Source organism: Aulonocara sp. 'chitande type north' Nkhata Bay, linkage group LG10 (genome assembly GCF_057382095.1).
Source record: "Aulonocara sp. 'chitande type north' Nkhata Bay isolate Kocher_YH1m ecotype deep benthic linkage group LG10, A_spYH_male_GT1.1, whole genome shotgun sequence".
NCBI classification, from domain to species: Eukaryota; Metazoa; Chordata; class Actinopteri; order Cichliformes; family Cichlidae; genus Aulonocara; species Aulonocara sp. 'chitande type north' Nkhata Bay.
In genome coordinates this window covers 18,061,655-18,086,879 of record NC_141353.1, presented here as the reverse complement: position 1 = coordinate 18,086,879, position 25,225 = coordinate 18,061,655, and the positions used below count along the sequence as shown (strand labels likewise).

The 25,225-nt window shown below is 38.5% G+C and overlaps 2 protein-coding genes across 8 annotated transcripts in view; one reads left to right on the top strand and one right to left on the bottom strand.

Moving 5' to 3' along the window:
• Window positions 1–25,225, bottom strand: part of slc7a1a (solute carrier family 7 member 1a) — a 33,073-nt gene that overhangs the window by 7,558 nt on the left and 290 nt on the right. For 2 of the 5 annotated variants that reach the window (XM_086308773.1, XM_086308777.1), the window contains exons 2-6: window positions 2,048–2,301; window positions 1,775–1,957; window positions 1,514–1,672; window positions 1,246–1,420; window positions 991–1,124 (exon numbers count right to left, since the gene is read on the bottom strand). In XM_086308773.1, the coding sequence (XP_086164899.1) occupies window positions 991–1,124; window positions 1,246–1,420; window positions 1,514–1,672; window positions 1,775–1,957; window positions 2,048–2,246 (850 nt within the window). In that variant the 5' untranslated portion in view covers window positions 2,247–2,301. Of the gene's footprint in view, window positions 1–990; window positions 1,125–1,245; window positions 1,421–1,513; window positions 1,673–1,774; window positions 1,958–2,047; window positions 2,302–4,134; window positions 4,266–12,160; window positions 12,224–19,461; window positions 19,551–25,225 lie in introns of those variants that run through there. The other 3 variants (XM_086308774.1, XM_086308775.1, XM_086308776.1) reach the window with 3 other exon arrangements.
• Window positions 6,969–24,249, top strand: LOC147320652 (homeodomain-interacting protein kinase 1-like). 3 transcript variants are annotated; one of them, XM_086308778.1, is made up of 10 exons: window positions 6,969–7,212; window positions 7,389–7,473; window positions 21,046–21,265; window positions 21,363–21,554; window positions 21,661–21,842; window positions 22,003–22,126; window positions 22,242–22,361; window positions 22,437–22,523; window positions 22,672–22,858; window positions 23,072–24,249. In XM_086308778.1, exons 1-10 carry the CDS (start codon window positions 6,993–6,995, stop codon window positions 23,155–23,157), a joined length of 1,503 nt encoding a protein of 500 aa, XP_086164904.1. In that variant the 5' UTR covers window positions 6,969–6,992; the 3' UTR covers window positions 23,158–24,249. The 3 variants fall into 3 exon arrangements, with proteins under 3 accessions (XP_086164904.1, XP_086164905.1, XP_086164906.1); XM_086308779.1 differs by having other exon boundaries at window positions 23,009–23,145; XM_086308780.1 differs by lacking the exons at window positions 6,969–7,212; window positions 7,389–7,473 and adding an exon at window positions 20,568–20,955.

Below are 25,225 nucleotides of genomic sequence, written 5' to 3'. Positions count from 1 at the left end.
AGTGCATGCAAAGTTTTGTGGAAATTAACTGAATGCTAAGTGGTTGACTGAACCTGTAAATAGTAGTGAAATTACTTTACCTTCTTAGTTATTTCCTAAATCGCCCCATCGTCTGCTATACAGCTATGTCTTTGTTACTAGCCACTCCCAATTCATTGCAAGGTTTGAAGATATTAGCTTATTTTTTGGGGGGGAGCCACCATGCTGAGGGGCCTAACTGCTCAGCTGCAGGTGATTATGTAGGAAGGCCTTGCTGTGTAATAAAACCACATTACGGTGATGGAGCGAGTGCATAAGACGCACAGTTACGTGTCAAAGCAGGCCCAAAGTACTGTAAAATAAAAGAGCTCTGAAACGTGACGGAGACAACTGCTGTGTGGATGATATGTGTGTATGTGTTTGTGTGTGTCTGTGTGTGTGTGTCAGGGGGAAATGGAGTATGGCTTCATGCCAACTTAACTCTTACTGCCATACACACACACACATGCAAAAAGATCATTGTGAGTTTGTGTTATGTCTGACAATCGTAATTTAAGGCTAACTGGTCAGCTTGCCAGCCAGTTAAAATTCAGGAAACCTATGGGTGGGAAAAACCTTGTAACATGTATAAAGAAACAAGGCTGTTCACAAACTCTGCAAAACTCAGGGAAAAACCTCTGGAATGCCCTCTTCCAAAACCCTGTTTGTTCCCCCCTAACCTGAGTAGCAGTCTTTTGGCCTTCAGCCAATAGCAGAAATAAGTCAAACGCAGTAAAGTGCATCTTTAATTTCTCTCTTGCCCCCCTGTTATGTAATACTTCTGGATGTTTAGGAAAGCTCGGGGCTGAAACGGTTCCAAAAAGATTGAGTTACATTCCCCCCTCTCTCCCTGAAAATGGAAACACACCCATGAGGCCGTCAAAGGGAGATGTATGTGAAACTGCGAGACGTGAAGCAGAGGGAGTCAAAAACAGAAGGTCGACAGAGTTTTCAGGTCAGATCAGCACTAACCTGTGGTAGCAATGCAGTCAAATCCTACAAACCCATAGAAACAGGTAGCGGCTCCTGACAGGACACCGGTGAATCCAAATGGCATGAAGCCGCCGATTCCTAAACTCTCTGCGCTTGGCAGGACGTCTGTCACACTAAACCAGAGGAATATAAATAATATGAAATATAGTTCTAAAAGAATGTCATCCAGATAAAAACAAAATAGAGTAACAGAGACAGTTAAAGGGAAAGATTCAGCATTGAATATGTCCTTACTTGGTGCTGTTTGTTGTATAACTTGCATGTAGGATCTCTTCAGGGTCTAGCTGCCAGTTTTTAATATTGCCTTTGACGAATCCAGAGATCACCATGAACACCAAGACTAGGACATTGATACAAGTGAAGACCTTGTTCACCATTGCTGATTCTTTGACCCCAAATGCCAGCAGACCTTAGAATTGCAAAGGACAAAGAAATGGAAAATGAAAAATGTCTTGGGAAAATGTGTTAAGTGTAATATTAAATGTTTTCTATGTCTTCTTACTTGTAAGAATGATTATGATGAAAGCACCAAATATGTCAGGATACTCTGCCAGTGCTCCTGGTACATTCAGGGCCATGTACTGTCTGCAGAACTGCCCTATGGGGTTCCCTATCAACTCATCAAAGGTGGCGCTCCATGCACGAGCCACGCTGGAGGCACCTGAGACGAAGAAAAAAACATTCTTGAAGACAAATTTCCTCCTACACATGACCTTAAACTAGGCAAAACAGAAACAATAAAGCAGTGGTGCTTTATGCTTACCAATGACGTAGGAAAGAATGAGATTCCATCCAGTGATGAAGGCCCACAGCTCCCCTACAGTCACATAGGAGTACAGATAAGCCGAGCCTGTTTTGGGAACACGGGCTCCAAACTCAGCGTAGCAAAGCCCGGCTAACACTGAGGCTATAGCTGCTATTAGGAATGACAGCACAATAGCAGGACCTGTGGAAGGTGGTGGGAATCATATGATTAAAAACTTTCAGGTTTTTCCTCAATACGCATGTTTTCACTATCAAAAGTAATGTCACTTGCCTGAATTCTCTCTTGCAACAGCACCAGCGAGCACATAAACACCAGCACCCAATGTACTGCCCACACCGAGGGCTACCAGGTCAAAGGTGTTGAGACATCGGCACAGACGGGAGTCCTCGGAGTTAGAGTTTACCACTTTCACCCTCATCAGCTGCTTCCTGAAAGTGGAAGCAGCGTGCAGAAGGCTCTTTAAAGCCATGGATCACACTCTGGTCTCAGCAAAAGTCAGGGTTTAGGGGTTCAGAGGTCACAACCTAAAGATGAAAGACAGTAAGTTTAAAAAACACGCTTAGTTTTTCATCTCCCCTGTTTAAACAAAGGACTCCGAATCATTTCTGACAATAGCTAAGGAAGCTCATTATAGTGCGTTACTCATTGCAGAAAATAAACTAAAAGTATCTGCCAGGATTGTTACTGTTTATCCCATGTTTGGATCATACAGCTAAGTCATTTGCACAAGATAAACACAAGTAACAGGGAGTAGCAGCCTGACAAGTATCCAGACACCTTGTCAGATTACAGTGACCTAAGGATATGAACACGAGAGGTCATGCGGACAGTGCAACAGTTTTGCCGCAGCTCACGGAAACTTCCACCCAAGGACAAGCTGATGTGAGAACACTGTCGTCGCACTTACCTCTGAGAATAATCAGGCTCACATTCAATTTTCCAGCCTAGCACATCACACGTTAATTATGAATTACACTGTATAAAGATGTCTAATAAATGAGCTTGTATCCAAACCAAGCAAAATTACACACATATATCTAAAGCCGACTTAGACGACGCTGTAAAATATAGCATATGTAAATACAAATATAATATCACATGCAACCAGCCACATTTTAGGGAATAAATGAAAATAACTGCTCAGGACAAAAAACACTGTACAGATATTTTCATGTCACTGAACTAAAAAACAAAACAAAGAAAAAACAAACAAACATAGAATCTTTGAAAAAAGGCAAGAAAATACAATAACTCATATTTACATTAAACAAATGGGGAAATTTTAGTAATGTGCTGGCACAATGAAATGATTCTATTCCTTGTTGCATCAAGCTGTCCACCATTATCAAACTGAAACTGCTACAGAAGTCACACCTGCAGCAGTGTAGAGGTCACTATAGTTTGCATGTTGTCAGTGATTATAAATGATGATACACGTTCAACGGTAAGCTCGATGGCCATTCATTAGATTTTCACAGGTGACTGCCTCTTCTATTTTCCACTATTAAGGGCCTAGATAATGAACATATGCCTTTTGATTAGATGCACACCAATTGGTCCTTTATTAGTTAAATGAGAAAATCAAATGTTAATATTTTCCTGGTAGATTCTGACATTTACAGACCAAACAGTTGATAGAGAATATAATCAAAAGCGAAGATAAGTGTTAGTTCCAGCCTTCAATTACAGAATTGATATATCTGATTCATATACTGCATGACATAAAAAACTAGCATTTTTTCAAAGTAAAATGTGACTTCAGGTTGCCATTTCTCCTTAATGCATGCCATGTATTAACCCTATATTATTTCACTCATTCAGCAAATGAAAGTGAATGGTTAACGTGTATAGACATGCAGAAAAGTAACAATGCGCAAGTAAAAGTTGAGAAATGATATGCTTTATTCATCTTAAGAACAACCATTGTACAAATAATCTATTAAATCTGGACTAAACCAGAAGCACTAATACTGCATACTGCTTTGATTATCACAGCATTACACATGCTGCATCTGTCTATGATCTCAGAAGCTCATAAATACAAATTTGTAATAAAAATCCAATTTAGTGTAAAGATTTTAAAAAATGTTCTGGTGCAGTCATAAAATCCTTGCAGAAAAAAAAAACAAACAAACCAATGAAAGTGACCTATATATATCACACAACCCCTGACTGACTTGAGTATACGGGTCAGTCTGGGGTCACAACTTTCTGTCGAAAAATCTACATTTTGTCAGATTTTGTTCAAATTGAATGAAATCTGATCATTCAAAACAAACTAAAATACGCCTTCTGAACCTTATGTCAAAGTAACCTGTTCGTTGTGAAGGCAGAAAAAGACAGAACAGAGTACTTACTCAAACACACCTACAGGTACACTTCAGCGCTCGACCTAACAACTCCTGATGAAATGATAAGCGACGACAGAAGGATTAAACTGTGCATTTGTTAACTTTTCTTTAAGCTGCTGTGAAGACTGTGGGGCTTTGGACAGTAGGCGATCTGAAATAGAATCTAGAAGAATCACATGGCTTGGCTATTCCAAGCAGTGGGCACACATGCACACATGTGCAGACTTAATTCCTGCAGACTTCGGATGACTTAATAAATGCATTTCTACCAGAAGAACTCTTGTACATAGACTAATATAACAGCAGCATTGTACTTGCATATTACATTTAAAACAGTATGCAATATAAAGCATGGTCCCTTGTAAGACACATTAAAAAGTATTTGGCAGGGTACTTTGGATAATATGTTAAAGAAGTGGAAGGGAGGAACTGAACAGAAAAGGGGTGTAAGCCCTTTCAACCAATGAAGTTAGACCATAAATATGACACTTCTGGACATTTGGAAAATGGCTGGCTTAAAGAAGACTTAATAGTCATTCCATAAATAGCCTTAGTTGTTATTGTAGAGTCTTTACCTTACAATATAAAGTTCCTTGAGGTGACTGAGTTTGGAAAGAAACGCGTCTGGACTTCTTTACGTTTTTTGAAGCTGTTTCACTTCTCATCCGAGGAGCTTTTTCAGCTCTAAGAGCAATTGGTGGAGAGTCCCAGATTTTTAGCCCCTATTGGGAGTGTCCCTAAGAGGGTCCTGGACACTTAAAAATCTGTCAAATTTGATATCTCGGGTGTGGGGTTAAAATTACTTAACTGAAGCTTTAAAAGAGCTTAATGTGATTGGTAGGCCTGAAAATTGCCTTTAATGAAATAATACATAAATGAATACATAAAAAATAAAGTATTCAGGAACACCACAAACAAAATGGGCAAGTGGGGTGCGTTAACCTTAATAGACAGAGCATGAGAAAACAGTGAGCAAAAGTATCCAAGGCAGTAATCAAATATAAAAGCACAAACACTGAGCAGACACCTCTGTCGATCATTGAAAACAATCAAAACGGCCCCTGGGAATGCTAATTGAGCTTTCTCAGTAGCAGATGAATGATTCTATGTCCAAAAACAGCTGGAAGAATACCAGAAGCGAAGAACTGTTTATAAGTAAAAGAGTCAACTGGTATCTGTTTAACCCGCCCCCCCCCCAAAAAAAACAACCTTGCTGACATGATGTCTATGAATGATTAATGGTTTGAAACTGGCAGTGTTTTTAGTTGGCAGTGAGTGAGGATTACTATGTTTTCAGATAATCTCTGATTACAATTCAATTCCAAAAACATTAAGTGATCAAGATAAGAGGGATAGTGTTTTTAGGCTGAAAATTGCCCGATAAAGGGTTAAGTAATCTAGATAATTAGTCGTGCAGGGAAGAGAGTGAGTTTTAACATTGCATTTCAGTTCAGCTACATGACAATGATTATTGAAAGAGGTTGGGAGTTCACTGGGATTCAGCAGGGCTGTTGTAAGAGGAAAAGACTTACTGACAAGAGCATCACTGAATTTATTTGCAGTAAAGTCAGTGGTAGAGACAAAGATGGGCTGAAGTTTAATAAAAAGCTTTGTGGTCTGATGGAAATTTATCCTCTACATCTAAGTTCTCTAGACTTTGATCAGGTCAGGACAACACGGACAACACGTGTGAATGTTTAAACAGCTAGAATGAGTACCCTGACACCCATTGACAGAGTAACAGAGAAAAGTGCAGAAAATGATGTGCTGTGTTTTTTGGTTTTGTTTCGGCAAATCGATATATTAAAAAGCACGACAAGCTAAAGAGTCCAAAAGCAGAGAAACTGCCAAGAGAAACAAAGGACACTTAACACACTTTTTATAAAAATCAACACCTCTCTCACAACTTTGAGGAAGACTGGTGGCTGAATTTAGTCATACTGGCTTTACCATAAAGAAGTCCAAGTAAACTGAGATAATTAAATCACAAGTCACCTTTAAACAAAGTAACAAAAACAGACAGAAAAAAACTGTATCAGTGACACACTTTGTCAGGTCAATAATAATAATAATAATAATAATAATAATAATAATAATAATAATAATAATAATAATAATGATGATGATGATAATAATACAGGATTTAACTAAATAGGTTTATTTTTGACAATGACAGCTTCTATTCATCTGTACAGTACAGTGAATGGCTGAGCACAGGTGCTGAATCCATTCAGTCCAGTGTGAAGGGCATTAGCATGGAAGAGGATGGATTATTGATTTAGTCATCTGTTTTCCTGTTTTCTTCATTTCATTGGAGGAAGAAATGTAAGTGTAGATATGGGACCAGACATTCCAGACTAGATTTAAATATTACAAAGGTCGAAATTGGACACTTTGTGCTATTCTGTTTTAAAACTACTAGCTAACTATAAGTGTGGGTAAGAATTAACAACAGGCCTAATGTTTCCTGTGCTGGCTTCTGTTAATGAATTTGAAACTTTTATCTGATAAAATAAAGACATTTCTGTCTGAACGTAGCATGTCACTGTGGAAATAGCTAACGCTAGCAATGCTGGATAAAGTTAATGCTGTCAGCTTGATGAGGGCTAACACGGAGGTGGTAGAGGAAAAAAAGCGTAGCATTAACTATGGGACTGTGTTGGTATTAAATTTAGTAGCATTAGCTTTGCAAAGGTTAGACTGCAGCAGGTCTGCTGTTGTTTTCCATAGCCGTTAGCGATAACATCTTAAGCGCACAGGCTGCTAACTACATGTATAAAACTAGCTACAACTAGTTGTTTGACTGTATTTTAACCATGCAAATGTTTGCATGAAACAATATCAGCCTTCATTTATTGACATGTATGCTAATTGTGCACAGTTGCGCCAATGAAGAAGCTTTATTTCGCACAAACGTAGACAGGGGCGGCGCATGGAGCTGCGTAAAAGACAGGGTCCCTCTTCTGAAATCTCGGCTTCCTGCACGCCTTTCTCCATCAGCTGAATCTGCTAAAGCGGCAGGTTTGATTAGAACTAGAAAGGCAGCTCTGGAAGAAGTGTTTGGGAGGACTGGAGACAAACAAGGTAAATTTTCTAAACTGACATCTGTAGCTTCAGTAAGTTTTTGAGAGCAAATTTAAGAACCTACTTTTTTCCATACCACTGGAGTTATCAACTAGCTGTTGCAAACTCCATGACAAGTGTGTATGTTTCAGTGTACTGAAGAGGATCAAATAATTTACTCTAAATTTACTCTACAGTAAAGGCAATGGCTGAGCTGCCAACTGAGCGGGGTTTCCCTGGACCACCACCTGCCAACAACGGGCAACAACCTTCTTCAAGAAGGTAAGCGTGCCATCTCTCTCCCTCCCTCCTCTGTTTGTCTCCTCCGTTAAAAAAGCATCTCACGGGCAGTTCCTTCAGCTTCCCTGATGCTCGCCTCTCTTCTCTATTGACATTTTAATAGTTCATTGTTAACACGATGTCTGACCCGGTATGTTGCCGCATCGGCATTCCGTTTGCTGCAATCGCAAAAATGCGCACATGGCTGGAGGAAGTTTTTCGTGATAGCTGTTAATAGAATCATTTATATACAAGGAGGAGGAAAAGTTTGTTTAAAAAAAATACTATTTCACTATTTAAACCTGAAGTCAGTGTCTACCAGCTGGCCTGTATGTGTGGAAAGACAGAAAAAATTATTTAACGTCACATCTCGAGTTATCCGCAGTTCAATTAAGACAGGGGTTTTAGGCCATGTGCGTAAATGCGCACCAGGCTGTGTGAGGCTGTGGGCAGTATTAACGTCAGGTTTTTGGATGTTATATTCGGACATTAATCTAGCACCATTACAAAGTAACATTAACGAGTGCATTTTAGACAAACATTTCGATAATTATATATAATAGGGCTGATCGAGGGAAGTAACTTGAAAATGTCTCTGTGTGCGCGCACAGCGGGGAAAATATAGCTTTTCCAGGTGTCAAAATTTCTGTAGACATTCTGTCTATTCTGTCTAAAAGTCTGATAACCAATCAGCTCGCTGAACAAGTGGATTTGGCTGCATGTAAAACAGGCTGCGTGAAGAACCACGATCGGGGTTGTCTCTCCCTCCTGCTGAAGCTCCAGATTTTAAGTTCGGCTCCATCATCAAAATCCTAGTATTACTAAAGAATAGAAATATGTGGCTCCCTTAAACAATAATGGTGAATAAATGAACATTCTTAGTGGTACCTGATGCGCTTTTTTGTCACAAGCACATCAGGTACAAAAAAGACAGGTTTTTTAAATATTTTTTTTTAATGTTTAAGTTTGTTAAATGTAGTGCAAGGTGGTGAAGGTTTGTTTTTTTTTTAATCCTTTTTTGATGATTCAATGCAAAAAAGAAAGGTTTGAGATCACTTTGTACAAGTACAGGGTACCTTTGTATGTGTGTACACATGGACAGTGCTATGACAAAGTATTGGCCCTTTTCTGATTTCTCAGACCATCAAACAAATTTTATTATTATATGACAAAAAAAACCCCCAAAATAAATGCAAATTGCAGTTTTTAAAAGATTATTTAATTTATTAAGAGCCAAAAATATCCAGAATTTGCTTCCTGTAAAACAGTAATTGTAAAAAACTAACTGGTTGCTCCACACTTGGCAACAGGAATTGCAATCAACTATCAACTGCTCTAACGTGAAATAATAATAACTTCACTGTCGAGGAATTTTGGCCACTCGTCTTTGCAGAATTGATTTTGAGTTAGCTATGATGGAGGCTTTTCCTGTATAAACAGCCTGTTTAAGGTCTCACCATAGCATCTCATTGTGATGTAAGAATTTGACTAGACCACTCCAAAACCTTCCTTTTGTTTATGAGTGTGTGTGTGTTTTTTTTTTAAATCATTCAGAAGTGAACTTGTTGATGCATATCTCAGATACCCAGGAAAATACTCAGTACTGTTTTACCAGTATCCCACAGGGAAAATATTTAACCTGTCCTGCAACAACAGAAGTAATGTCAAAGAAATCCTTTCTTGAAAAAATGTAACCTGTTAACTTTCAGTTAGATTTAACAAAATAAGTACCTATTTAAGATTGAGTTAATTTAAGAGGTTTTATTCATTTTACAAGTTATTTCGGTACAGATCGTGAAGGTAAAATATATTTGAGAACCTCCTAACAAACAGAGGGTACAACAAACAACACAATACCTAACACGTGGAAATAATTAAATTATTGTAGGAGAAGAAATTAAGATAAAAGCTACAAATGAAAGTTGGATGTGGTATTAGTAACAGATACAGCCACTTCAAATGCCCGCCTCATTCCTGACAGGACCATGACCTGTCCCAAGCAGCATTTATGAAAACCAGTGGTAATGTCTTGTACATCCACCAGGGGGCACTAATGGAAGTTGATTCACTTCCAGCTTTCTACACATGTATCAATGCAAAATATAAATGCAAACTGATTACTGGTTGGTCCTGTCAGAGAAGAGCGTATTTTAGATGTGGTACAATAATAATTACATATATTAGCTAGTTATGTAGTCTTATAATATATGGATTGCTGTAGCTCAGGTGGCAGAGCAGGTCAGCCACTAATCAGAAGGTCGGTGGTTCGATCCCAGGCTGCATCCTGGCTGCATGTCAAATATCCTTGGGCAAGATACTAACCCCATGTTTGCCTACTGGTGGTGGTCAGAGGGCCTGGTGGCGCCTGTGTCCGGCAGCCTCGCCTCTGTCAGTGCGCCCCAGGGCAGCTGTGGCTACAATGTAGCTTGCCATTGCCAGTGTGTGAATGTGTGTGTGAATGGGTGAATGACTGAATGTAGTGTAAAGCGCTTTGGGGTCCTATGGACTAGAAAAGCGCTATACAAATGCAGGCCATTGCATCATTTTTAAATGCAGTAAATTGCTCGCTGTTAACCACCTGTTTTTCTTTTAATTCTCCTTCCACACTCTGCACATTTCTGATAAATCACTGCGGTAATTTTAACAACTTTTACAGACAGGTAGGCAGAGGGCAGACCGACATTAGCATCACAGCAGATTCCTTTGTCACACATTAGGTGATTCATCAAACAGCTCTCTGAACCACAGAAGGGCAGCAACTTCCAAACCCCACGCAAATATCCTGTCAGTGCTGATTGTGATTTTAAAACTTGTAAACGGTGTTCCAGGAATCATTGATAGAAAGTATTTATAGAACACTGTTATAAAAACAGTCACCTTCTTTGTATTTTCCCGAACTATAGGGAGGGATTTTTGCTTTTCTCATTTTAGTGCTTGTTGTTAAGCTGCCGTGCTTCATTTGCATATCGTCACCACTTAATGATGTGAAACAGACAAGCAGCACCCCACCCTCCCCCCAGCTCTGCCTGTCTGTGAAGCCTTCTTATTCAATGCCAATTATGTGTTTTGTCCTTCAATAAAATTAATCAAAAACGATTTTTAGATTACTTACATTACTGTAAAAATCCCGTTTTAAAAGTATGCAGTCCAGAGTTCGTTACTGTTGTTAATACATTTGCAAACTTTGTAACATCATGGTAGATTTATACCAGAGTGTAACCCAAAACGATGCAGAAGTCATTTCAACTTGCAATGATCTGACAAACCAGAACATGCCTGTTTAGTGTATTAAGGTCAGAGAAGGTCAGTCACAGAAACAGTTTTCAGCGCAGCGTTCATGAAACCCCCGACATCAGAAAGTCAGGTTTTTTTTACTCTTGTGGTAACTGTGAGAGCATGTGCTGCTCTCCTTGAAACAAATTGAAGGTTTCAACAGAAAGAACAAAAGCTCACTATCAAGTGGGAAAATCTTAAATATATGGAATTCACATAGTAGTATAGACTCCATTTTTTGCCAGTCTTCTAATGCCCCGCTTTCAGGAAGGCACCATGAGGTTGCTTTGTTTGTTTGCTCACATTTTCAAAGACCCAGCCCAGCCCTCATAAACAGCCTAAACAGCTGATAAGAGTTACACACCTACACACACCTATCAAGTTAACACAGGTGGAATACACTTGGATTTGGATGGTTGCAAGGTTAAAACAGAACTTGAAGAAACATTCCACCCTAAGGTACAAAACAATTATAAGGCAAAGACCTTTATAAAAATAATACTGAGAAAATCATCGGACTGAAAGCAGCAATATTGAGTGGCTGTATCTGTATACTAAGCTAAAGTAGTTATACTAAAATAAAGACAATATAAAAAAACAGACGGCTAACTGTGAACGATTGAACTGGTCACTGTCCGCATTTTAAAACGGACCTCACAGCTGGCTACAACAACATAAGAACCTCAGTTTAAAAATAGAGTCAAAGTAGAAAAGTTAAAGTCATCTTTTCCACATCTAATTTTATTAAAAACAATATAGTTTTTGTTTTTATAGTCTCTCTAGATAGCACAAGAAACTTTAGAGTGAAGACTTGGTTAGCTGTGTGTGTGTGAGAGAGGGAATAAAGCAAAAAGAGAAAGCTCTCATTTAAATTAGAGCAAATTCCAATGAAAATCTGCCTTGAAACATTTGATAATGTTATGGTGTGCACTGTACCGTTTGAAGTACAGGGTTCACTCAGCCATCAGAGCTATAATCTGTTCAAATAAACACCCAACATAATCACTAAATGCAGAATTCTACAGATACATTTTATGCATACACAGAAAAGCACTAAGTGATGCCTGTCCAGCAGAATTAGGAAGACACCCACTGATAATTAGACTGAATTAAATAAAGTAAAACATTTTTGATCACCATAAGTCCAGCTCCTAAGACACACTTCATTCTAAAGCCCTCTAAACCCAAAGAATGAGCCTGACTGATCTCACAAAAACACTGCTTTCCAAACACCAGCCAGCTAATTATAACAAAATGCAAATAAATGTATGTAAGAAAAACAGTCAGAGATAGAAAGTAGAGACAGCTCTTAACGCAAGGACACAGAACATGCGATCAGTGTTTGACTGGTCAGTTTGAAACAAAGACACATTTCCTCCTAGATTGGAAGTCATTCAATGAAGTAAGGAACACTTACTTAAACCACTTCACTTCTGTAATTCCAAATTTCCACGAGCTAAGCAACATTTCAAAATAAAAGTATATTCCCAGGAGAAGGACACAGGGCATGACTGGCTGCCTGATATATGTCAACATGCCACCACCTAAGGGACAGTGAATGACCTACACACCCACACAGACACACAAACTCAAACATGCACATGCGCACACAGGCATATAATAAATGTATGTATTTATTTATTTATATATGTGTGTGTGTGTTCTGTTTTTCCATTATTGTGATACGTCATTATCGGTATCACCATCGCCCGCCTCTGGTGGTACTCGATATCTTAATAACCATTTATACACATATTTACTAAAGCTGGACTTGCTTATATTTTTCACACTGCTTTGATAAGTCAAAGTCAAAATCCAGTTGCAACTTGCTTCATCTTAACTGTGATGGTATAAACAGAAGCTACACATTGTTTAGGGAAAATGTGAGCTCATGCTGGTCTGAGCTGAAGCTATCTAGATAATGAACATATGCCCTTTTCTAGAGGAAACAAGTGTAAATATAAAACGAACTCACTGCAGTAATAGCAAACAGTACTGTGCATGTGAGAGATTGGATTTCCTTGTTGACATGACAGCCTTAAAGTTTCAGAAAGTTTTCATATTGACTTAAATGGGATGGGATTTAACACCTTAGGATGAGGTATTTTTCTCATTCTCATTGCAGTGCCTTTGCTTTCACCACCACCTGTGGTTTTACAGTACAAAACAGTACTTCAAGTCTTACAGCCACCCTTTTCCCTACATACATTACAGGCCATTGTTGGATAAGTTCAATTGCAGCTCCGATAGATTCAGATCTAGCAGTTTCCAGGATTTATTATTCATTTTTAATAGTTTTGGCTACTGACCATGTGCTTTAAGTAGCTCATTATTGTAGTGTTGCATTAAAACAAACTTCTTTCAGTAGGATACAAGTGCAGGAAAAAGGAAATTCTAAATGGTTGTAGAGAGACCACTGGGTGCTCCTAATTTTATGTAGGAAAACACATTTCTCCCCCAGAAAATCATTCCAAGCTGGGGTACAGTACTACTAAGTTATCAGTTCGGTAGTACTTGATCACTTTCCTGCATTTGTGACACAGAAATGATAACATTACAACAGTAGTATTTTACCTTAATGCAGCAGCTGGGCAAAATGTATCTAAGGTATTGGATGCTTCCCTGCAAAGCCTAATAAGATGAAGCTGTAGAACCCCACAACACAGTCTCCCACAATGGTGAAAGTTTGATCTTTGGATGCAGTGAGGAGTTTCGGGGTTACTCTATTTAACGCATGGAGATGGAGGAGGAGATAGAGGTGCAAACACGCAGCCCCGCCTGCTCATTACTATCAGCCATTACTATGATGCTATAACCTTCTGGCTTAAACTACACTAGATGATTAAGTCACACACCTGAGAACTGTTGAAATCAATAACCAGAAATTCACGTGTCTGGAAATTGGTAGTCTGCAATTTTGGAGGGCACAACTGCTCCAGTTAACTTCCAAGTCAAAAAGATAAGAAACATACATTTTAAAAAAACATATAACGAGTAAATTATAGCCATTTTATGGATGATTTGCTGTTTCCAGAGGATCAAAGGTAATTGACTGATTAGTGGTTGGCTGTGTGAGGCTTATTCTCTCGATATTTCATTGCAATAATAAGGAAATAGTTGGACTTGTATTTGGCAGCTGTTCACTGGAATTTCTGATATGCTAAAAGTTGAAAGACCTGTGTGGGCAAGGGAGAAGGTCATAATTAGACATTAGCCTAAAGATGGGCAAGTTAGACTTTGCTAGAAAACATGTAAAAGAGGCCACACATTCATCTATCCATCTCCTTCATCCATCCTCTTCTGGTTGTCTGCTTATTATGGAAGCAATGCTATGGCATGTGCATTTACGGCTGCCAGCTGCGAGTGTGTATTAATGATGTGACTGCCAATAGAAGCAGCAGGATGAATTGTGATGTGCACAGGGCTGAAGCATCCTGCTAAAAAAAACCAAGAGACTTGGTTTATTAAGCCAAAGATATTATTCAAAGTTCTTCTATTTGTGCTGCCCACAGGCTGCAGATAGTAAAGCTAGTAGCTAAATCTGGTACAACCTTTTCTCTTAGGAGATTAAAGTTTTTCTTTTGTTTGTACATGGCCCCTGACAAATAAAGTGGAAATGAAATGAAACAAACATGAAAAAGGTTAGTCAGGTCAATAAACGATGCTGATCATTCATGTTTGTGTTATTGACACAAACATGAATGTCTATGCATTATTAGGCTGTGCATTTGAAATATTGTCAGCATGTGGTATAACAGAGGCGTCGTTTTGAGGTGAATGAACAGCAAAGTAAAAACACAAAACCTCATGTCAGTATGGATGGATTTACAACAATATTATTTTAACTTTAAATCTAATGCTTTAAAAGCGCACAAAAAGCGTTCTCAGTAACAACTGAATGATTTTTCAGTTTACTACCAGCTGCAAAAAATACCAAGTAGCAAACCAACTGTTAATAAGTAAAAGAAATAAATGAGCAACAGCAGATAGTATCTCTTTAAAAACTGGGTTGACATATCTATAGCACAAGCAAAACTTAAGCTGAGAAACTATTCTGACCGCAGGATAATGATTAACGTTTTGTACCCAGTGTTATATTTCCTTAAAGTAGAAATATATCGGTGCAAGTCCCTGCACCAGTCATTTTCTGGTTTAAACTTCTTCCTTGGAGAACAAATGACATGATATAAAAGAATTATACTTATTTATCTTGCAGCTTTAACTGCTTTTTGGTAGTTTATTTTATAAATTCATATAAAGTAGAGAAGGCTGTCTCATTTTTAATTAGTGTTCATTTGCCTTTCAACTTTCTCCATTCCTGAACTAAATGAACTAATTAGCAGGAGTTGGTGTTATGCTTTCTCCATTTCAGTTTAGCGACACACAATGATTACTGAGGGAGGTTAAAAGGTGAGGGTGAAATTTTAAAAGTGTGAACAAAAGAGATCCATTAAAAACATCGAGCTTGTGGTTTGATATAAATTTGTCCTCTACATCTAGGGCCTCTGGGCTGAGATGAGGGCAAGAATGTAACCTTAGGGATGAGCAGGTACTACAACAGACTATAGTTGTGATTCAAGTTGTAGTTATGCATACATCACACATGAATGTTTTAAGAGCTAGAATAAGTACCCGGCCACACTGTGACAAAGCAACTCAGAGAAGTTCTGAAAATTATGTGTTGATTTTATTTTACCTGTGTTATCTGATTACTTATATTTGCAGCAATATCTTGGTATCATCTTCAGTTCCACACGGTAACATGTTGTGTTTCTTATTGGCTAACCAAGATAGAGGTGGTATGCCCCACAGGGTCACCTTGAACCCGTAAACCTTGTCAGTTGTAACTGAACAATGTGTATTGATAGGTGGCACCACCTCTATGGACAAACAAAGAACAAGATGAGTAATACAGTATCAGTAACAGTTAGCCACTGTGTCAGATCCAAATGTTTCATAAAGACATAAAATGTTTCCACAACACTTGTCAGCATTACCAAAAATCTAGGCCTCTTATTTGAGTCAAATCAAATTTCTAGTATATTAGTTTTTCAGATCAATTTAAGCCAAAAGCAACAGAATGTTATGTAAGTAAGTCAAACTTGAAGTTAATCTAAACACTTGTAAAAAAAAAGAAAGAAAAAGAAGAGAAGATGAAAAATAGCCAGCATGGATTTTACCATGTGAGAGGGCGGACCCAAATGCAGGACTCAGGAAACAGGAATGACTCAAACAAAAAAATCTGCTTTAATGTAAAAAGTAAAAGGTATAAAAATGTTGTTACTATAGACATTATCAGGCTGGTGAAGTAAACAAAACAGAAGACACAGAGAACAACAGAAAATAAAACAGAAAGACACAACTGAATGGAAGCAAAGGTTAACTTGGCATAAGGGTGGAGAGAAAGACAAGACAGAGGAACGCATAAAGATGCAGGGCAATGCAGATCAGTACACCAAGGAACACAACAGGGTACTAACCCAGTGTAAACAGTAACTACAACTAAGACGAACCAAAGACTCAGAGGAATACAATAAGTCTTAAGAAGATAATCGAAAAGAGCCACAGAAAATAGACAAAGCTTTTAAACTTGTAAACACAGGGAATTAAATGAAAGCAGCCATTCAACAAATAGTACACTATATATTAACTCTAAAGGGACCAATACTTAGTTGAAAATGATGAACTAAATATATCTAAGGCCACAAGGGAAGCAATATTACAAAAGAAACAAAACTTTTCTTTTGAAATATTTTGTCCTTTTAAAAATACAAAGGAAACATTACCTCACAATGTCAAACGTGGGGTCCAAAATGCAGGGATCATGACAGTTCCCCCATTTTCTTAACAGTCCTACTCCCCATACTTTCCTAACAGAGGGCACATACAATATCAAAGTAAGTACTCATAATGCAGAGACGAGTAGGTCTCTGCATTATGATAAACTCTAAAGTTCTTATCCTGCATTAAAAATTCAGAATGTTATTGCTATTATAAGTAATAGAAATTGACAAAGCAACATCAGAGATATTAAGTGAATTGAAATGACTTACTCCTGGAAAATTAGGGTGTGGGAATTGTGGTTTTTCAGTAGCAGCTGAATGATTTTATGTTCAAACAAGTTGGAAAAATATCAGAAGCAAGTCAACTGTTAATAAGTAAAAGAAGGAAATGGGCAGCACCTGGGCATCAGGTAGTAACTCCTTAAACAGGTTGTTTTGGTGGACATATTGTTTTAAAGTCAAACTAAAGTGAAACTATACTTGCGAGAAAGAAAAAAAGAGGCTGGCAACATGCCAGGCTGGCTGGTAATAACTAATAATACTTCTACTCTTTCTCCTCTTTCCTGACGCAGGTAAAAAATACTAATGTTTTTTAGGTCAGGTCAGGAATAGTTCATGCTGTTTTTGCACAAAATTAAAAGGAAATAAAAAGAAGGCTGTATTTATTGACATCTCTGGAATCACTTTTATGACTGGTGGTGGTCAATAAAAAGCTACAGAACTCTGAAAGTGATACTGTTTCAGTGTAAAGCGTGACTTATTTCATTGTGATTGGCTAGTCAACTTATAGTTGCAGAGTTTTTGTTGCCAAAGATGAAAAAAAAACCCAGAAAAGCACGACTGCACTTTTGACCTAATAAGCAAAAATGTAACTTTATATTTCAAAGTACTATATTTGTGTATACTTGTGATATATATTGATTTTTATATATAAACCTGGCCAAGAGCGCAGCAGAGACTGTGACAAATATAAATATATGCCAAGAAAGAAATACACTTGACACAATGTAAAGTGAGTGAACTCACCACCAAGATCATATGCAGTAACATATCGTCGAGAACTTCAAGAGCATATGTTTAACTGTTAGGTTATGTTACATTGACCAAAAGATCTCTTTCATCAACATTTTACAATGAACTTAATTCCACTCATAGCAGATTATTACTCTGTAGATTACTCCAGGAAAAAGTGGAACTCTAAAATATTCAGAGTTAAAGCATAAAAAGTATTCTGGTTATTACGAAGAACGAAAAGTTACAGGTTTCATAAATCCCTACCCACTCAATACAAACCTTCTACCTGGAATCTTATTCTTAGCATTCCTATTTCAGCAACAAATCAATTCCAAAAGCAGGAACACACAATGTCTGAGTGTGTTACTCATAACTGTGATGGGTATAAATAGAAGCCACAAATCAGGTAGAGACACAGTAATGAGGAAATATGAATAAGCCCTTCATGGTGCGGAAGCCTCCATAATCTCAGTGATCCTGGAAAGCTTACACACACACACACACACACACACATACAAACAAACACACAGACACACACACTTATTTAAGTGTGTAGGGGTTGCAGATAGACTAACACAGTCAGCAACTTCACCACTAGTGACCCACATTCAGGGGTGCTAAAGTTAGACTGACTCGAGCTGGTCTGAGCTGCAATGGTCTAGATCTGAAAGGTCAGATTACTCTTTCTTTAAATGCCTTTATAACATGAACTCTTGTCGATTATATGTTACTGTATAATGAGCCTCTCTATTTTTCTCAAGAATATAAGCATAAATACAAAAAACTCATTGTGGTAATAGCAAAACAATAGATATTCCACTTTATTTGAGTTTTGTTTTGTTTTTTGCAGAAAAAAGAATAAAATGTCGACTTGACAAGTCAGTATCCAATTAGGAGACAAGTATTTAACTCTTAACACCTTCATACTAACCAAAGCAGGATCTGAATCAGTTTGAAGATGTGTTATGTTTTCCATTACGGTACTTACTGCACAACACCTTTACTTTACTCCTACTTATGGTTTGCAGTCAGATGTTAGTGGCCACTTTCTGCTTTCACTCTAATTTAGATTGCCGAAACTCCACCAAGGCCACACGACACATTCGGGTTCAAGACCTTCTCAATCCTGGGTTTAGGCTACTTTTAAATAGCAAAATGACCCTGGCTCAGATCCAACCTAGAGATATCATAGGCTCTGTAGTGGATCTGCAAACCAGGTCCAGATCACAGTCCACCTGCACATCAGGATGGACGCAGAACAGATAAGGATCAAATAATCAGCCCCATCTGGACCGGATCTATTTTGGATTCGTTAGTAGTGACTCATCTTATCAATATTAAAATCTGTCATCCTTCCAGAATTAAACAGAAATTTCTAAAAATGTATCTGACCAAAGTGTAGATAGCTCTATAAATGGTAAATGGACTGTTTCTTATATAAGCTTAACTGCGTTCTACCTAAAACGCTTTGGCGTGCAGACTGGAGCAGCCAAGAATCGGACCACCAATATTCCCATTAGAGGATGAACTGCTTCTCCTGAGCGGCAGCCACCCCAATAAAAGTTAGATATTCCTTATAGCATGTTTGCTTTTACTGATGAAACTTTGCATTCATTAAATACCTAGGTTCAGCGTGGTCACTGTTCCCCAGCTACTTCAGGCCCTCCCAGCTAATGTTTGACTTACAAGTTGGTTTGCTAGCTTGGTCACTGAAAAAAGAGAGGATCTCATCCTGCAGTTGAGCAGCATCTAACGCCACCGTTTTGGACTGTTGCTAGATGTACTTTATTGATTAATCTAGTTTGGCTTCCCGTGTCTAACAAAGACAAGGTCTGACCATAAAGTATCATTGAGTCCACTAATAAAATGTATTTTCTTTATGTGAAGCAGCAGTAGAATAACAACAAGAACAGCAGCTCACCTTCTTGAACGTCCTCTGTCTACTTTCAGGTTGAAGGTTTTAAGATGTCATGACATATGGCGGCAAGGGAAACATGACTCTCACTGCATCTATAATCACACAAGCAGCAACTTTAACAAACCTCCATTTAAAATATCATAGTGTTAGTTACAGTGTAACCAGTAGGCTTTAATCTTAAAGTCTGCCTAAATGATATACTAAGTACACTTTAGCATACTTGAATGTTCCAGATTTTAAAAACAAAATTTAATTGTTTTTAACATTTTATGATATAAGAACAAACTTCTCTCCCTCCCATTTTCTGTCTGGCTTCTTAGCACTAAGCCACAGCCCAACTCTGGAAGTAGCAACATCCCATTGCAATTTCTCCAAAAGATGCATTGTCTACTGCTCCTATGGGCTTGTGTTTTAAGTGTTAGCAAGTTTCTTGGTTGTTCTTGTGAATCTAATAAGGTAATAAATCTAATAGGGCAATCAAGGAAATGTTGGTCAGCTAAAGTTGCTAAGGCCTTTACAACTTTGGATTATGGCTTGTGCAAAACATTCAATCAATGGAAAAAAAATAAGTGGATTAATCTATAATAAAAATAATCATTAGTGGCAGTCCTAATAAATATTCAAATAAGTTTATTGTCAACAAAGAATGACTTGAGGACTGCAGTTCGACACCCCTGACCTAGTGCATGCAGGCCACATGCAGGCTTATAATGCGTCTGCACCCTTAATGTAAGGCAACCCTTAATGTAACTTTACATGTGCAAATCAGCTCTTAAAATTATTTGGCTGTCAGTACTTAATGCACCTGTTATAATATTAATAAGGTTTTTAATAAGAACATAAAATGAAACATAATGCTGGATTGAAATGTATCTCGTATGAGACTCGCTTTCAGAGCCCCTACACTTTGAAGGTGTGGTTTGTGATGTTGCATGGATACTAGATCTCTATCTTTTGGATTTTGTGCCATGCTTTATTCTGCAGGAGATAACTGGAGGGTAATTAGGTGCATGAGTTTCACCTGGGCCAAATGAGCTCGGCTCTGTGGCTCTAATTTGTTTTATAGGTAAAAACTGTCTTCTCTCATTTGAAATGGCTAATGTTTGAAGTTTTGTACTCTCCAAGAATGAACCTTTAGACATCACCAAATCAATATTTGTGACAGGTCAAAATAACGTTAACTGTAAGACTTATTTATTGAAGTCCAGTCAGACCCCTGACTTGTGACCTAAAAAAACAGCTTCACCAAACCTTTCCATTTCAGTACTAAAAAACTCCAAGCACTGTAGTATGCAGAACTTGTTCACTCGATATTCATCAAAGTAATTTTTAAGGTGAAACTACTGAGATAAATCAAGGACATTAACTTGCCAAGTATTTAGTTTGCTTTCTGGTTAACTAGCTCATGACAGCAGATGATCGGTTTACAATCACAATGCTTTGTTTCACTTTTTCCTCTAATATCACCTGCTGTTATTATGAAAATTTGTCTACATTGTAAGAAATGAAGTTTTAAATTACTTTTTAAATTTTTGTTTGTTCGTTTTTTAGGATTTTTTTTCCTTTATAACGTTTTTTTCTTTTTAGGTGTTATGATGCCAGAGATGCCCATAAAATTGCCCAGATCAACCGATTACTTCCCATAGGCTGGCACTTAACTGGAGCTTCACGGTACCAGATGATAACTACCCTGGGAGAAGGAGCCTATGGCACGGTTGGAAAATTCATTAGGCTCAATGACATGAAGAGCGTAGCCATCAAAATAGTTAAGACTGATTGCTTCAGAAATGGACTGGCAAACTTGGAGGTAGGAAAGACTTGGCTTGATGCAGTTAATCCAACAATTGTATTTGAAGAAATTCCTCTAAAATATTTACTTGAAGCTAAAACTCATATGTTGCCAGGTGGCTGCCCTGCTGAAGTTAAAGTTGTACAAATCTGAAAGGTATAACTTGGTTCAGTTTTACAACGTTCTTACCGATGGGCAAAAAGTATGTCTCGAATTCGAGCTTTTGGACAAGAACCTTTATGAATTCATGAAGGAAAGACAATTCCGACCACTCGCTCTAAACTCAGTTAGAGCCATCACCCAGCAGGTGTGTTTAACTGTATTCTCTACATAAATAAAGTTTTTCAGATGGATGCTGATTACATTAATACAAAGGTGTGTGGTTTTTTGTTTTTTTTGGGGTTTTTTTTTAGATTGCGAAAGCACTGGATCATTTGAAGTCTGTACGTTTGATACATGCAGACCTCAAGCTGGAAAATGTGATGCTTGTCAACCATCAGAAACAACCTTATAGGGTCAAAGTGATTGACTTTAGCTTGGCATGTGAAACCTCCGCTGCCTCGATGGGCTCTTGCATTCAGTCCCGTTCATACCGGTTAGTAGCTGTAACCAAAGTGGCTTTTTCTCTTAAAGGTCAATACTGGATACTCCCCTGCTGTTTCTGTGATGGGCTTCTTGGCTGTATAACTAATCCAGTTGTCACTTTTGTTGTTAATAATTGACAGTTGCTGTTTTTCCTGTTTGTCCTAAATCAGGTCCCCAGAGATTATTCTCGGGGCTCCATTTACAGAGGCCATAGATGTATGGTCTCTGGGCTGCATTGCTGCTAATCTGTACCTTGGCTCCATGCTCTACCCTGGTGAGAATGAATATGAGGTGGTAAGTATAACTAGCGCTTCTCCTTTGAAGAACTTAAAGCTTTATTTAAAGGATTACAACACATTATGTTAAAGTTGTTGGACTCTGAATTTGACCAATTGGTCTGTATTTCCAGATGAGGTACATAGTGGAGACTCAGGGCCAGCCTCCAGGCAAGATCCTCGACAGTGGGCTCAAGACTGCCTTTTATTTTGACACGCAGTTGTATTTCACCACCAGCACGTGGAAACTCAAGGTTCTTAGTACTTTACAATTTTTTACTTTACAAATTTACAATTTATCAGTGTTGATGAGTTTCCTGTCTTTTCAGACACCTGAGCAGTTTGTCAGTGAGACAGGGATTAAGTTCACTGAGAAAAGGATGATGAAGTTGACCTCTCTTGATGACCTTAAAAATGTAGGTGTACTTCTTGACTGTTCTATTTTGTATGTTTAAAACTAAATATAGATTTTATTTATAGAATAAATATTTAAACAAAACTCCCAAAAAGAAACAACTTAAAATTCAGAGTTTTTAGGGGCCTTTTCTTTCTTTGATGTTTCAGCTCTGGTTCACACGTCATCAAAATTATACCAGTAAATCCGCAGAAATCTGTGATCTGCTGGTGTTTATCGAGCTGCTTAAAGGAATGCTTCAGCTTGATCCTGAAAGACGGATGACGCCCAGTCAGGTGCTGCAGCACGACTTCACAACACTGCGCCACATATCGCGCTGTACCCCTACAGCTTCGAGTAAGATATTACTTCTCTTTTGAAACACTGGTTCTCCACATACAACACATTTCCACTGTGAGCATATGTTCTGTATCTCGCTTTATGTGGAAAATGTTGTATTCAGATGAGTGAGTCAATAATTTGGTACATGGCTTGATTGTTTTGCAGTGTTAACTCTTGCTTTCAGAAGATGAGCATCTGTCAGTAACGACTGGTGGTACCTGTGTGCAGGTCTCTGCAGCAACCATCCTCCAGGACCAGCCATGCTACCCAGCAAAACCAACCTTGCCCTCGAGCTGAGCACAGCATCCAAGTGAGGCGCCATTCTCACTCTAGGACCACCTGTCCTCCTCTGCAAAATCATCCTCGCCCTCCATCTATGCGCTACAGCCCTTATTCCAGAACAACCCACCTTGCTCAGCAAAATCATCCTTGCCTTCCCGTGTTACACCACTGCTGTTGCTTCAGGACCATCTGTCCTCACCAGCACGATCATCCTCGCTCTCCAACTGTGCGCCACTGGCTCTACTTTACGACCACACACCCTCCCCAACAATAAACACTTTGCTCCCTAGCTCAGCACGGCACCCATGTGCGGTATCACTGCCTTTACTGCAGGACTACCCATCCTTGCAGCAATATCCTTCTGGCCTTGCAGCTAAACTCCACTGTCTTTACTCTAGGACCACCCATTCTGCTTAGCAATGCCGTCCTCACCCTCCAGCCAAACACTGCACCCCTGCACAAAGTCTAGGACCACAGTGAAGTCCTTAGCAAGACTCACCAAATCAAACCAGAGTCTTAAAAAAAATTTAATGACTGATTAGACAATGTGAGTAAGAGTCTCTGACCAATCTGAAAGATCATTGTGATTTAAAAAGGGTTCCATTGTTGGATGTAGGACAATTATAGCTCACCACAAAGTAAGAATCAGAATACTGTATTAATCCCTAAGCAAATTATGTAGAGAAAGATGAACAATGGGGAAGACTATGTTGAGAGGTTGCATAGGAGTGCCAGATGGAACTCTTGAGATTGCAGCATCCACACTTTTAATCACATCTTCCCTATTGAGACTGATCAACGGGACACTGGCTGAGCACAAATGCTGGAGACAGACATTTCTGCTCAGGAGTAAACCAAAAAAAAAGAAATAAAAAAAAAAAACATGAAAAATAGACCTGATAGGTTATATGTACCAATCTCTTATAAGAAGAAGTCATAATTAAAAGCAATCTGTTGCCATCATTGCAATAGTCAGGGGGCTTAGACCATTTAAAATTTGTTTTTCCAATGAATTACTTTATTTTCACTCACATGTTGTTGTATGAAGTACTTATTCTTTATTGTATTTTCTAATAAGTGGAACAATATTAAAACAATAAACTTGTGATTTCTCTAATTTAAGAACCAGCTTCATTTTTTTTTTTTATTATTCTAATGCATCATGATGACAGGGTTAGTAATGTTTTCCACAGGTCAGTTTGAGGTTATTTCATAAAATACATACCCTTGAGACAGTGGGTGCCATTTTGCTGAAAATAGTGAGGGGAGGGAAAGGGGGTGGGGGTGTAGACTTCAAAATAAAAGTGTGTGTGTGTGTGTGTGTGTGTGTGTGTGTGTGTATGAGAGAGAGAGAGAGAGAGAGAGAGACACTGGGAAACAACCCAGACTCTCAAGCCAAAAGCCTGCTACAGTAATTGGGGAAAATAAGTAATGTAACTATTGTAGTAATTACAAAAATATCAAACGCTGTCTCTCTGAAGTTCGTCAATAAACGGGGTTTACGATAGCAACAATCTTGCTGCAATTTGTCTATAAATTGCAATTTAAATGAGCTTTACAGTAGCTATGTACTCCCGGACAGCTGTACTGAAAACAAAAGGTTATTGTACAACTGGAAATCGGAGTAATGTCAAATCGGGGCGTCGGTGATTTTAATTTCTACTGTTACTGTCCTCGATCGAGGACAAGAGGAAGACCACCGATTGATAGTTCAGGTTCAGGTCCCACTCAGTCCTGGGTTTAGAGCAGTTTTAAATCCTGCACGGTGCTCCAGATCTTACATGGCAAGAATCCTTGCACGCATCAGGCCACCGTTGGATAACTTAGAGTCACGTGTCCGGGAATTGCAGTTCATTTTGTGTGATTGCATCTTCAAAGGATGCATCACAAGTACCCCCTTAATGTAGAATTAACAGAAGCTTCCTTAACTAGGATACAGTTGCACACAGACACGCTGCAGAAGACGGCAGCACAGACAACCGAGCAGTAAAAATGGGGGTCCGAGTGAAAAGAGCATGTGTTTTACAGCATGGACCCCCTATTCGCTTTACTCAAATGTACACAGGAAAATGAGTCTCCTCAAAGATCCCTAACACTAAC

What these genes read in the sequence shown, in the direction of transcription:
- LOC147320652 (XM_086308778.1), top strand. Translation starts at nt 6,993, where the DNA reads ATGCTAATTGTGCACAGTTGCGCCAATGAAGAAGCTTTATTTCGCACA. An exon ending in TTAGAGCCATCACCCAGCAG is followed by an intron (nt 21,555 to 21,660) that starts GTGTGTTTAACT and finishes GTTTTTTTTTAG; the next exon opens with ATTGCGAAAGCACTGGATCA. An exon ending in ATTCAGTCCCGTTCATACCG is followed by an intron (nt 21,843 to 22,002) that starts GTTAGTAGCTGT and finishes GTCCTAAATCAG; the next exon opens with GTCCCCAGAGATTATTCTCG.